Here is a 13,952-nt window from a genome sequence, read left to right as displayed (position 1 = left end):
CAAGATGTTCCCATTTGTTGTTCAGCCTCTCAAGTGACAAGTCTCAGGAAAAAGGAAGGACTGAGCTCCATCCTTCCCCGACTCATTAAAATCCTCTCAAGCACAGTGGATGAGGCACATTCTGAGCTGGTAAGGGAAGGACACCCAATTCCTCCCCCACCTCTGCCCTCAGGAGTTTCCAGACCAGCCCCTAAAGTTCAGCTTTCCTTTAAGTGAGCACTAGCTCCTCCCAAATCAAGAGTTAACATGTCTCGGCTCTTCCTCATTCAGAAAGGGCCATTTGAGAAAAGAGCACTCTATTTTTCTCTGAATCTTAGTGGGAGAAAGAAAATGGGCTTTGGGGGCTGAGATCATGGCATGAAGCCAGAGCGTAGACAGTAGCTGTGTGACCTTGACCAAGTTACTCAACAACTCTGAATCTCTCTGACTTATAAGGTGAAGATGATGTCCATCTTGTAGGATTGTGGGAGTCTGGGCGTGCAGGCTGGTGGCTGATGGCTCTCTACTGGGGATGGAGGGAGAGGAACGTTTTTTAAGTGCCTAGTATTATCTTCTATATCATAGTATCCAAATGAATGATCACTTACTATCTGAGTAACAAACAACTAAAGCTCGCTGAGTGCTATTATAGATTACAAAGTAATACATCTATTTCCTCTCTCAGTCTCCCAAAGGTCCCAGGGCGCAGACAAGAAAACAGCTCTAGGGGCTTCCAAGATGTCCGAGCTCCTTTGTAGCCGATCTAAACTCCAAGCCCTTCCCCCCACCTCCTGCCCCTTGGCTCTGAGCTTTCCTAGAGGGGCTGCCTAATGATTCACTTAAGGTGGGTGAGCCTGCCCCCAGTCGGAATATTCCTTGATGATTTTTTTTAAGGTTCATCCATGCCCCGGGGGTTCAACCACAGCCCACCCCCCAAATATTTACACAACATCATGGATGCAGGTTGGAGTCTCTTCTGTTTACTTGAAGCACTGCATTTGATGATGGTAAGAGAATGTAAAAGCATTCTTGTTCATGCTACACCAGATCTTTTTGATGTTCTTTTCTCATCTTGCCACTTCTCGTGGTGAGAATCCCCACACCCACAGTGCGGGAAACAATGCAGACACTTATTTTTTCATTTTATTTTATTTTATTTTTAAAAATTTTATTATGTTATGTTAGTCACCATACAAAACATCATTAGTTTTTGATGTAGTGTTCCATGATTCATTGTTTTCGTATAACACCCAGTGCTCCATGCAGTACGTGCCCTCCTTAATACCCATCACCGGGCTAACCCATCCCCCACCCCCCTCCCCTCTAGAACCCTCAGTTTGTTTCTCAGAGTCCATCGTCTTTCATGGTTCGTCTCTCCCTCTGATCCCCCCCCCCGCTTCATTTTTCCCTTCCTTCTCCTAATGTCCTCCCTGCTATTCCTTATGTTCCACAAGTAAGTGAAACCATAGGATCATTGACTTTCTGTGCTTGACTTATTTCACTTAGCATCATCTCCTCCAGTCCCATCCATGTGGATGTAAAGGTTGGGTATTCATCCTTTCTGATGGCTGAGTAATACTCCCTTGTACATATGGACCACATCTTCTTTATCCATTCATCTGCTGAAGGGCATCTCGGCTCTTTCCACAGTTTGGCTATTGCGGGCATTGCTGCTATGAACATTGGGGTGCATTTGGCCAGATGTAGTGAAAACAATGCAGACATTTAACTGAGCTCTAAGTCAGGCATAGAACTTAGATTTGGAAGTTAGGGCTGTGAAGAAACAGGCAGGGTAGACACTGGCTAGCTGCATACCCAATATCCATTTTCTCCTTCCTTCTTGGTAACAGAAAGCCAGCTGTAGGAGGGCAGCAATGTGCTGAGCTCAAGCAGCACGTCTGTCCGTCTGTCCGTGTCTTGCTATTGAGGGTAGCAGAAACTTTGTGAGCATAGCTCCGTGGGTAGGGCTTACAGGAAATCTCACTAAAGGGAGTTGTTTCAGCTGACAGACCCTTTGCACCTTTTCTTCCTCCTTCATCGCCCCTGAACTGTGGATGTGATGGTTGGAGCTCCATCAGTTATCTTGGCTCTTGAGGCAAGCTTGACTATGGAGGCCGCCATAAGTAGTGGGGCAGAAATATAGAAGGGGCACAGATCCCTGCTACTTGTGGAGTCACCAAACCAGTCCCGCAGGGACTATCTCCAGACTTTTCTACATGAAAGCAAAACAAACCTGTATCTTTCTAAAGCCACAGTTATTTGGGAGTGGTAGGTGTTGCTTTCATTGTTAGATGCAGCTGAACAAATCCTAATTGATACAGAGACTCTTTTCTGGACCTTACAGAATTGGTAACAGTTTATTCCAGGAGCTTATCTGAATTTCTTCACCTCCGGCCAGTGAAGGACCGGGCATCACTAAGTCCCTTTGTGAAGACATAGTATCTCCCTTCAAGTTGGAGCTGAAACCCAGGGAGAATTTCATGCCTTGAGGCACCTCTGCATTTGAGAACGAAATCAGTTAGAATTTCCAAGTGAAAGTTCTCTCTTTTCCTTCCTGAGCTTCTCTTAAGTCTCACCTTTTATTTATTTTTATTTTCTTAAAAGATTTTATTTATTTATTTGACAGAGAGAGACACAGCGAGAGAGGGAACACAAGCAGGGGGAGAGGGAGAGGGAGAAGCAGGCTTCCCGCTGAGCAGGGCGCCCGATGCGGGGCTCGATCCCAGGACCCCGGGGTCATGACCTGAGCCGACGGCAGATGCTTAACGACTGAGCCGCCTAGGCGCCCCAAATCTCACCTTTTAAAAAATTTTACTTCTAATTTTAGCAAAACATGCATAACATAAAATTTACCATTTTAACCATTTCTAAGTGTACAGTGTGTGGCATTAAGTATATTCACGTGGTTCTACAACCATCACCGTCCTCGATCTTCAGAACATCTTTCATCTTGCAAAACTAAAACTCTGTCCCCATTAACGACAGCTTCCCATGCCCCCTCCCCTGCCCCTGGCAACCACGGTTCTGCTTTCTGTCTTTATGAGTTTGACGACTCTAAGTATGGCATGTGGGTGGAATCATATGGTATTTGCCTTTTGTGGCTGGCTTATTTCACTTAGTATAATGTCTGCACGGGTCATCCATGTTATGGCTTTTTTTTTTTAAGATTTTATTTATTTATTTGACAGAGAGAGACACAGCGGGAGAGGGAACACAAGCAGGGGGAGAGGGAGAGGGAGAAGCAGGCTTCCCGCGGAGCAGGGAGCCTGATGCGGGGCTCGATTCCAGGACCCTGGGATCATGACCTGAGCTGAAGGCAGACATTCAATGACTGAGCCACCCAGGCGTCCCCGTGTTGTGGCTTTTGTCAGGATTTCCTTCCTCTGTAAGGCTGAATAATATTCCATTGTATGTGTGCACCACCTCTTGTTTATTCATTCATGGACACTCAGATTTCTTTCACCTTTGAGCTATTATAATTGCTGCTATAAGTGAGTGTACTGAAATATCTCTTTCAGACTTCTTCGAGACCATTCTTTCAATTTTTGGGGGGGGGCGGGGATAGACTCAGTAGTGGAACTGCTGGATCATATAGTACTGCTATGTTTAATTTTTTGAGGAATTTCCATACTGTTTTCCATAATGACAGTTCCATTTTATGCTCCCACCAGCTGTGCACAAAGGCTCTAATATCTCCACATCCTCAATAGTACTTGTTACTTTTCTAGGGTTTTTTTCCTTCATAATCACCATCCTAGTGGGTGTGAAGTGATAGCTCACAGTTTTGATTTGCATTTCCTTAATGATTAGTGATGTTGAATATCTTGTTGATGCAGGCAGGCCAGGTCCGAGGACCCAGAGTGGGGGACCCAGAGCGAGGGTCCTTGGTTTCACGCAGGACAGAAATCAAACACAAGCCAGAGGAAGTGAAAGCAGAGTTTATTGAGTAGCACGAGTGACAGAAAATAGCAGATGGAATGTCTGGGAGACTCGGAAAGGAAAGGAGAATGAGTCTTGTCATCGCTTGGGGTTAGGGGTTTATGCTGGAAAGGAGTCAGGGAATGTGTTCCTTCAGGAATCCAAGGTAGGGTGCACTCAAAGGCGAGTGACAGTGAGTAACAGGTGTGATTTTAGAAATCACTGAAGGTAGGGGGTGTTGATGCCAGTGTCCGCCAAGATTTGTTCGAAGCTAATGACCTGGAAACAGGTTTGGGATCCAGGTCTTCGTAGATGTGATCAGGTGTTTGGGAGCCTAGGAGAAACTCAGAGAATGATCAACCCTCTTGCCTCCCCGTTGGAGTGAGAACATAGCTTCTTTGGGTTTTACTCCAAGGTAAAATATAGGATGTGAGTAAATGGGGGCTTGCAGAGAAACTGCAGAGACAGAGCCTTTCTAACCTGGGGTCCCTCTGGCTTCTCCACCTCATTTTCATATGCTTATTGGTTGTTTGTGGATCTTCTTTGGAGAAATGTCTGCTCACGTCCTGTGCTCGTTGTTTGTTTTTTTTTTTTTATGTTATGTTAATCACCATACATTACATCATTAGTTCTTGATGTAGTGTTCCATGATTCATTGTTTGTGCATAACACTCAGTGCTCCACGCAGAATGTGCCCTCTTTAATACCCATCACCAGGCTAACCTATCCTCCTGCCCCCCTCCCCTCTAGAACCCTCAGTTTGTTTTTCAGAGTCCATCGTCTCTCATGGTTCATCTCCTATTTGGTTTCTGTTATTGTTGGGTTTTCAAAGTTCTCTATATATTCTAGGTATTAATCCTTTATCAGACGCATGGTTTGCAAATATTTTCTCTCATTCTGTGGCTTACCTTTTCACTGTTGATGGTGTCCTTTGCTACACAGTTTTTAACATTTTGATGGAGTCCAACTTGCCTTGATTTTCTTTTTTTTTTTTTAAGATTTTATTTATTTGAGAGAGAGAGCACAAGCAGGGAGAGAGGGAGACGCAGGCTCCCCGCTGAGCAGGGAGCCCGATGCAGGGCTCCATCCCAGCACCTTGGGATCATGACCTGAGCCAAAGGTAGACATTTAACTGACCGAACCACCCAGGGGCCCCCAGCTTACCTTGTTTTTCTTTTGTGGCCTATGCCTTTGGTGTCATATCCAAGAAATCACGATCGTATCCAGTGTCCTGAAGGTTTTCCTCTGCATTTCCTTCTAGGAGTTTTATAGTTGCAGCTCTTATATTTAGGGCTCTGGTACATGTGGAGTTAATTTTTGTGTATGGTGTTAGGTAAGGGACTAGTGTCATTCTTTTGTGTGTGGATGTCCAGTTTCCCCAGCACCATGTGTTGAAAACCTCACCTGGTAAATGTTCTCCCGTGCTTGATTCATACATACCACTCCTGGTAGTGGCTCTTATTATAGTCAGTGTGCTAGATATTTTCATAATCTTCTTGAGTCCCTGTGATGACTCCAAGAAGAGTCTATGGTCAGCATAGGCTAGAATATATTATAGTAACATGCACACCCTCCAAATCTCAGAGTTTTATCTGAATAATATCTCTCACTCGCAGACTTGGCTGTGGGTCTGAGCAACACCCCACATGTTGGCCCAGGATTCCATATGGACCCTTCCATATCAATGTTAATTCCACAACTTCTGGGTCCAGGAAAATACAGTAATGAGACTCCAACATTGACTAGTAAATGCTTCTTCCTCTCAGAAACAACACAGGATGCTTCCACTCATGGCTCATTGGCCAAAACAAGTCACGTGGACGAACCCAACTTCAAGAGAGCAGAGAACTACAATCCCCCTGTGTGCTCAGAAGTAGAGGAGAACCAGATATTGGTGAGTCATAGTAACACTTTCTACATGTGGGTATGATTACTCCCAATTCACAGATCAGAAATTGGGGTGTCATGGCTAATTACCAGGCAGTTTTCTCTTTGGCTTTAAAACCATCTTCTCTTCCTGTTCCCAGCACTGTAGCTATTACAATAGAATGTACTGGATATAGACTATTTTCTCTCTAGGGAATTATCCAATTTTCTGCCTGTACCAGTCTTTGGGATGTTTATGATGATTTAAGGAAACTGCTTGCTAACTGTAAGCCAACTGATTTTCAATAAAAGAACAAGTTTCAGATTGTGGTGAATCATTTCTGTGGCTTTCCTGAGCTCCTTCACCAGAACCACTTAGGGCTCCTAAGAGTCCACCCGTGGCTCTTAGGAGACACCCAGGGGCCTTTTTCTTCCTCTGCCATTCAGGAAGCTCGGCTGGATCAGTCAGGATCCATGCACGTACAGGCAGCATTGGTGGCCACGAAGTAGAAGTAAATTTGCATTGATGCCAATGTTCAATGCACTGATGTCGTTTTAAAAATAAGCCTAGGAGTCCATGACCCTCATCCCCTCCTGCAACCACCAGGTTGTTCTCTGTATTTATGAGACTGTTTCTGTCTTTGTTCTTTTTTCTTCCATTCTGTTTTTCAGATTCCACATATATGTGAAATCGAACTCATTTCACTTAGCCTAATACCCTCTAGGTCCGTCCCCATGGTCATGAAATAGCTGAAGGGGATTAAAAGATATAAATCTCCAGTTACAAAATAAATAAGTCACGGAAATGAAAAGTACGGCATGGAGGTATAGTTAATAATGTTGTAATAACATTGTGTGGTGACAGATAGTAACTATACTCACTGTGGTAAACACTGAGTAATGTATAGAACTGTTGGATCACTATGTTGTACACATGAAACTAATAGAAGTTGTATGTCAACTGTACTTCCAAAAAGAAACAAAACAAAACAAAAACAAAAACAAAGCAAACCAAAACAAAAAAACCCATCAAGAGGTATGTGATGCTCAGCGCCTCCCCACCGGGGGCGAGGGGTGTTCCTTTCCTTCTGCCAAGCTCCAGTGTACTTTGCCCTTACCTCTCCCATGACCCACATGCACATTCTCTGGCTCTAGAATCAGTATGTCCTTGTCACCATGCCATTTTTATCCCTGCAGACTGAATTTCCTCAGGTCCTATCAACTGATGGGTAGAAAGGGGATTACAGTCATAGTAAGTACCCCAAAGTCACAACTCTCTTGATCCAATGTAATCTATAGGAACTCGGCCTCCTAAAAGAAGTCTTATTCCCTCACTCAGCCCCAGAACCTTTTAAATAAAACCTTCACCCAGGCCTAGGACAGTTCACCCACCATATTTCACCTCTAGCTACAGGGGCAGGATCAGATAAGTGGGCAGAGACTGGGGTGGCCATGTGACACGTGTTGGCCAATGATGGATATTAAGAAGTCTCTTGGCTGGAGGCTGAGGCACAGCTTGTTTCCTTCACCCTGTCCCCTGCTCCCATCTTGGAATGTAAATGTGATACTTGGAGGTGCAGCAGCCATTTCTTCACATGAGGTCTGAGGCCGAGGCCACTGCCGTGAAAACACATCAAGAAGCCTTAGCGCCACACTGTTCCCCTTCAGACTCCCCGGCTTCCAGGGGAGAAAACAACCCCTAACCTGTTAGGTTTTCTGTAGTTTGCAGTCATAGCAATCCTAACCGCTACAGAATGGCGAGGCACGTCTCCAAAACTACAGATGATATTCAATTGCTTTTAAGGGAAAACATACCCATTTGAGTCAAAATGGTAGAAGAAGGCAGGGCAAGAGGCAGGGACTGGCCAGATTCAGGAGCAGAGTCAGCACAGGAGTCCACAAAAAGATAGACTGTGGTGGCCCACGTTGAAGAACAATCAGTCTCCCCGTCCCTGCCACCAGTACTGCTCACATAGAAGCTGAGGCCCGGGCAGGGGTGGGAGCGAGAGAGCAATGAACACTTCATAAAAACTCAGGAATTCAGTGACTTGGTCATTTGGTAAATTGGCTTTTAGTAAATTAGCATTCAGAGAATTGATTTTCAGCAAAGGGACTTAATGCCTGTGTTTTCAGCTAGAACCACTGTCACTCCCAGGGCTGTGGCCAGGCTGAGAGGCGCGAGGTCCTCCCCCCCCGCCCCCCCCCCTGGACTGTCTGCTCCAGACGGGCCTGGCCCAGGGCTGCTCGGTCCCACAGCTTCTTTCCCTCCCCGCCCTCTCTGGAGCATTCAGGCATCAGCCCCGGGGTGCGGCACAGAGGCAAACCCTTGCGGAGACCTGGGCTTCACTCACACCCAGCCTCCCGTCAGAAGACTGGAGTTTTTGATGCTGGTCAAGCTCTTGATGCCTGCCCTTCCTCATCCAGTGTTTGTTCTCTCCCAGGAGCCTCCTAAGTTCTCTTAGGAAGAACCCTGTGCAGGTGTGAGCCATGACTTTCCAGACAGGCCTCACAGGACTGACCCCAGCTGAGGCTCTTACTGAGAATACAAATCCCAAGTTCCCCGGGCGTGTCTTGCATGTCAGGTCAGTAGGTCAGTAGACACTTGTCCAATAAATGACTATAATAATTACTGTCCTCTATGGAGGGCCTACCGTGTGCTTTGCACTGTGCCAGATTCTTCATTTACATATACCTCAGTTCCCTGAGGCTGTGTGCCCTCCTTCTAGAAAAACCAGGAATAAGGGAAATAAAATTGACCTTCAAGAACTACACTAGGAGACTATCCACTGGAGGTAACTGGTCAGTGTGAGAAGCAGGTCAGCCTCAGCTAAAGCTTAGAAATAGGTGGACTCTCTGGGCTGAAACTAAATAAAGTCAATCTTTACCCAGGGCATGGTGGAACATGGTCATAATCACCTGCTGTTGTTTTTATCTGCTTAGGATCCCTTGCTTTGGGGGGAACCATCTCTTTCCCACCTTCAGTCCAAGGGGTTTTAGGTGGAGATAAATTTACCTCCCTTCCCTCAGACATGTATCCCGACTCAGCCCGTGAGTGTTCCAGCCCAAGGGCACAGCAATTCAGTGAGTCATTCAGGGTTGTTCATGTGACCCAAGCCACGTGAATAACAGTCATTCCTGAGACTATCACTGCCCCTCACTCTTTTGTGTGGGGGGGAGGAAAATTTATGGTAAGTGCTTGCCTGAGGATAACATCAGCCCAGAAGAAAGCATCTCAGAGGAGAGAGAGAAAGAGGGAGAGAAAAGCAAGCTGGATCCAGCCATGCCTGAAGCACATATCTACCCCTGAGCCTCCCGGTTACTGTAGCCAATATATTTTGTGTTAAGCTAGTTTGAGTTGGATGGATCTAACACCTGGTCTGAGTACTCAGAGAGCTCTTCAGGGAGAAGACTTGTTCACCGACCTCACATATTCTGGTCCCACTGGCAAAGTCACTTGTAGGCTTAACAGATACCGCACAGAACCTCTGATCCACCATCTCCCAGGCTCCTCAGCGAGATAAATGCATCTGCCATGGACACATCTGCTAAAATCCTGAGAGCTGGCATTGATTCTACTCTTTCCAATACCCTCCAAGTTCCATTGATCAGTGCCTGTCAATATGGGGTAGACTCCCCCAAACATCCACATCCTTCTACTCTTCTCCAGTTCTTCTGCCACCATCATGGCTGGCCTGACGGCTGCAAAAACCTCTCACCTGGTGCCCCCGTGGCAGCCAGGGTGATCTTCTAAACCTGGAGACCAGGTTGTATTGCGGCCCTGCTTCCAAAGGTTCAGCTACTGCTCCCTGCCCCGAGGAGGAAGGTTCAGCTCTGTAGGCTGGCTCATGAGCTCTGTACACTCTGGCCCTGCAGCCTCGGTGATCTTCCCCTGGCCCCTTTTGCCCCTGCTCATCTGCTCAGGCTCCCCTGCTTCCTTCGTGTTCCCTGACCTTGCCCAGGGTCCTGCAACCCCAGGGCCTTTGCCCCTGAAAGTCTGTCCTCCTGGAATATTTGTCTCCTGGCTCCCCCATGCCTGGGTCATTCTTATTTCTCTGGTCTCAGCTCCTGTGTCATGTCTCTCCTCAGAGAGACTCTCTGGCTTCCTTGCTTTGGACTCAAGTCTCCCTTGAGGGAACGGCAGCTCCAGGAGGGTAAATATAACCACCCCCCCCACGGTCTGTACACCGGTGTCCGGCATTGTGTGAGTCAGCTCCAGCTCCACCACCAATACCACAGACCGGGCGAGCTAACCAACGGGAATTAATTTTCTCGCAATTCTAGAAGCTGGACCCCTGACAGCACAATGTCAGCAGGCCGGCAGGGCTGATTTCTTCTGAGGCCACTCTGCTCGGCTTGCAGATGGCTGTCTGTTCCCTGTGTCCTCATGTGGTCGTCCCTCTGCTTCCATTCGTGCCCTAATCTCCTCCTAAACACACAGGTCGCATTGGATGAGGGCCACCCTAATGGCCTCGTATTAATTTAATTACCTCTGGAAAGGCTCTATCTCCAAATACAGTCCCACTCTCAGGTCCTGGCAGTTAGGACTTCAACATATGAATTTTTGGGGAAAATGATTCAGCCCATAGCAAGCATAAAGTCGGCCCTCAGACATATTTATTACATTAGCGCAACGTCTGCCTTCTCTGCTTTAAACTCGCTCCGGTAATGCCCCGTTGGAGATTTGACTTCCCGAGTGATCCTGCTAATGGGAAAGTGCTAGTCCATGTGACAGATCTATTTTTCACTATAAACGAATAGATCAGAATTCTGGTGTTTGCCTCGGTCTACTATGCACATTGATCAGCATCGGACAGTCTACAGGGCCTCTTTACTAATCCGGCACTGACGACGACATCCCCGGCCTTCCAAACCAACACTCAGGTCCTGGGATGCAGTGGAGGACAGCGGTACCACTGGTGTGGTCTCCCCAGGCTTCGGCCCCACCCCTCCTCCCCGGATTACTCCTGTTTTACAGATGGTCAGAGAGGTTAGGTAAATTATACAAAGTCACCCTGCTAGTCGGTCGTGGTAGGATCCAAATTCACGTCTGGTCTTCTCTGGCCGCAAAGCTCCTGTGTTGTCATGGTTCTGCAGTTCTTGCTTCTGCAAATGAATATGCAAAAACAGGTCGCAACTGACCTCCCAGTTCCCCCGGGGTCACTGAAGTCATTCCTCAAAACGCTGGCTGCTTTGAAAACAAGAGAGTGAGGATGGCCACGGTGAGCAGCCTGACAGAATCAAGGAGCAGGGGCGTCGTGGAAGGGTCTGGTGGGGCTTCAACTGCAGTCCCCCTCCTTACGTCTGGAACCTGAGCCACGGGGCCCTGGCCTGGGCAGCCGTATTTGGGCACTTTCCCCAGGCCTGGATCTTGTCAGCCAGGGATTCCAGAAAAGACTGATTAAAGAGCAAGTGAATGTCAGGGCTATGTCCTCCATAGGGTCAAATCCTTCCAAAGCAGCTCTTCCCACGTCCCCAGGCCTCCAGCTCCACGGCTGGCCCAGGCTTCTGTCTCCTCCCACGCTTCGTCTCACTTCGCTGTCTTGCCTCATAAGCCCTGCCGGGACTGGACCCTGTCCCTGTGCCCGTGAGGAGGGGCCAGGCAGCCTGGTGATGAAGAACAAGCCTGAGCACTGACATCACAGAAATCTGATCTAAATCCAGATTTAAGCACTTGCCTTCCTTGTGAGATGTAAGATGGGGACAACAGTTCCGATCGTGTAGCCAGCTACCAAGATAAATGTGATAAGAAAGTCAAATTCTTGGCATAGTGTGAGCACTCAATGAAAGAATATTAAAACCTAGACCTGTGGCTGAGGTTCCTCAGCTAGTGCAGAGCTCAGCCGGGATTTGGATCCTGAACTTCCAGGCTTCAAAACCCCTGCTCTTTCGCCCGCGCTTCCTCCTCCCCAGGAGGCTGACCACGCTGTCCCTCCCACGCAGCGCTGGTGTGAGCAGAGACAAGGGAGGTAGAGCTGCTCTCTGCCTTGTAGAAAAGCAAAGAAAATGCCAGCGGTTCTGCCTCTCACAGGCTGGCTCCACATCCGTCCTCCCTTTGGGACCTGTCTCTTAACCCACCACATCTCCAGTGGGAAGAAATTGCCAGCAAACCTACTGCTCTGTCCCTCGACAGCTTCCTCCTCTGGACCACGGGATGGTTGCCTTGGGAACCAAGTGATTTCCTTGCTGTCTGCTCTGAAGACAGGCACGCCGGGAAAGCCGCCAGAGATGGGCTTCTGCCGGGTTATTTGGTGCCGGGGCTATTGGCTTGGGTGGCCTAAGACACCTGCTGCTTGGGAAGAAACCAGAAGGTGTGGGGGTGGGAGGGAAGACTCGTAGAAATTTGGGTAGGGACCAAAACTGAAGTCAGGAAGATCATCCAGCGGAACCCTGAATCTGAAGGGTTCCCAGACAGAAAAGGAGATGGGAGGATGGAATGTGGGGAGACCAGAAAGAAGAAGAAGGGTCGAAGTGTAGGGTGGGAGTCAGAATCCAGGGAAATCACTACTACTCAGAAAATGTCAGTGTCAGGGCTCTGAGTGGAGGATGGGAACCCTGGGTATAGGCAGAAGGAGCTGTCAAGATACTGACTCTACCCAGACGGGCAGGTTCAACCCATCCTTGCCCTTTGTCTCACAACCCTGAGGGAAGGACCTTCAGGATGGATCAGTTTTGCTTGTTTTTATAACTTTTTTTTAGAGCAATTTTATGTTCATGGTACAATTGAGTGGGAAATAGAGTTCTCATGTACCCGACTCCACACATGAACAGCCTCCCCATGATCAACAGCCCCCATCACATTTACTACAACCAACAAACCTTCGCTGACATATCATTATCGCTCAGAGTCCTTAGGGTACAGTAGGGTTTGTTCTTGGTGATGTACATTCTACAGGTTTGGACAAATATATAGTGACCTGTCTCCATCATTATAGTATCATATGGAAGAGCTTCACGGCCCTGAAAACCCTCTGTGCTCCACTAGTCATCCCATAGAACCACTGTTTGTTTGTTTGTTTTTTACTGTCTCCATGATGTTGCCTTTTCCAGAATATCATATGGGCTGGAATTAAATAATATGTAAACTTTTCAGCCTTTCCTTTCATTTAGCAACATGTTTTTAAGGTTCCTCCATGTCTTTTCATGGCTTAATAGCTCATTTGTTTTTAGCACTGAATAATATTCCATTATCTGGATGTACCACAATTTATTTATCCATTCACCTACTGAAGGACATCTTGGTTGCTTCCCAGCTTTGGCAATTACAAATAAAGCTCTATAAACATCTGTGCGTAGGTTTTTGTATGGACAGGAGCAAATACCAAGGAACATGATTGCTGAATCATGTGGTAAGGGTATGTCTAGTTTTGTAAAAAAAACTGCCAGAATTGAGTCAACTTTGATGGTAAGAGTTGCTCAGACATGAAGGAGCTCCACAAAAGGCAGTAAGAAAGAGTAGGGTGGAGGGAGGAGGTGGAACCAGAGATGCAAAAGAAGGGCAAGTAGAAGGCAAAGACAGGAAAGGTTGACACACCTGCTTCATGACTGCCAAGGCTGGGTCTAGTTGAAGACTTCATCTTTGCTTGACCTTGATTCAGAGCCAGAACTGCCAACTCGAGTCACACCTGCCCGTAGGAAATTCACCAACTGGTTGTAAGAATCACAAATCATTAATCTAATTCACGGCTTTTCCAACTGGCTTCCTCTACGAAGAAAAATATTTCTCATATTTCCCATTTCATGATGAACAAAGCACCCTGTTCACACTCAGGAATACCAGCTGTGGGTAATAATACAACGAGCCAAATTATGCTAAAGCCCATCCTAGCATCCACACCAAAAACCCTGGACTTTTCCTTACTTTAAAGGGGTCTCTCTGTCAAAGCACTGGTGTGTTGGAGATTGGGACTATAAATTAGTCATTTGCCTTCCTTCTGGGCTATAGTCAGTTGACAGTAGACACAAGGAGACAAACGGACCAAAAAATCAGTTTTATCAATGGCAGCAATGTCCCCTTGATTTGCTTTCGGTCATGGTCATCATCCCCTGCCCTTGCCCTTCATGGAAGTTCTATGGGCCAGCAGAGCAGGATGAACTTATTAACCAATCTGCCACTTCGCTTTAAGTTCTGCTAAGGAAGATGGAGAATGATGAGATCATGAGGCTCACTGTGCCTGGGCACAGATCCAACA

General features: G+C 47.1%; 1 protein-coding gene across 1 annotated transcript in view; it reads right to left on the bottom strand.

The window, feature by feature from the left end:
• Positions 1-10,747: 10,747 nt before the first annotated feature.
• TMEM65 (transmembrane protein 65) overlaps positions 10,748-13,952 on the bottom strand; it is a 183,569-nt gene continuing 180,364 nt past the window's right edge. The window contains exons 7-8 of the mRNA XM_088022767.1: positions 13,295-13,407; positions 10,748-10,866 (exon numbers count right to left, since the gene is read on the bottom strand). Coding sequence (XP_087878893.1) covers positions 13,321-13,407 — 87 coding nt within the window. The 3' untranslated portion in view covers positions 10,748-10,866; positions 13,295-13,320. The remainder of the gene's footprint in view (positions 10,867-13,294; positions 13,408-13,952) is intronic.

The sequence above is a fragment of the Eumetopias jubatus genome, unplaced genomic scaffold, assembly GCF_037043125.1.
Source record: "Eumetopias jubatus isolate StellerSeaLion01/CBP00866 unplaced genomic scaffold, mEumJub1_p1.0 scaffold_4, whole genome shotgun sequence".
Classification (NCBI taxonomy): domain Eukaryota; kingdom Metazoa; phylum Chordata; class Mammalia; order Carnivora; family Otariidae; genus Eumetopias; species Eumetopias jubatus.
This window is presented reverse-complemented; position numbering and strand designations above follow the sequence as displayed.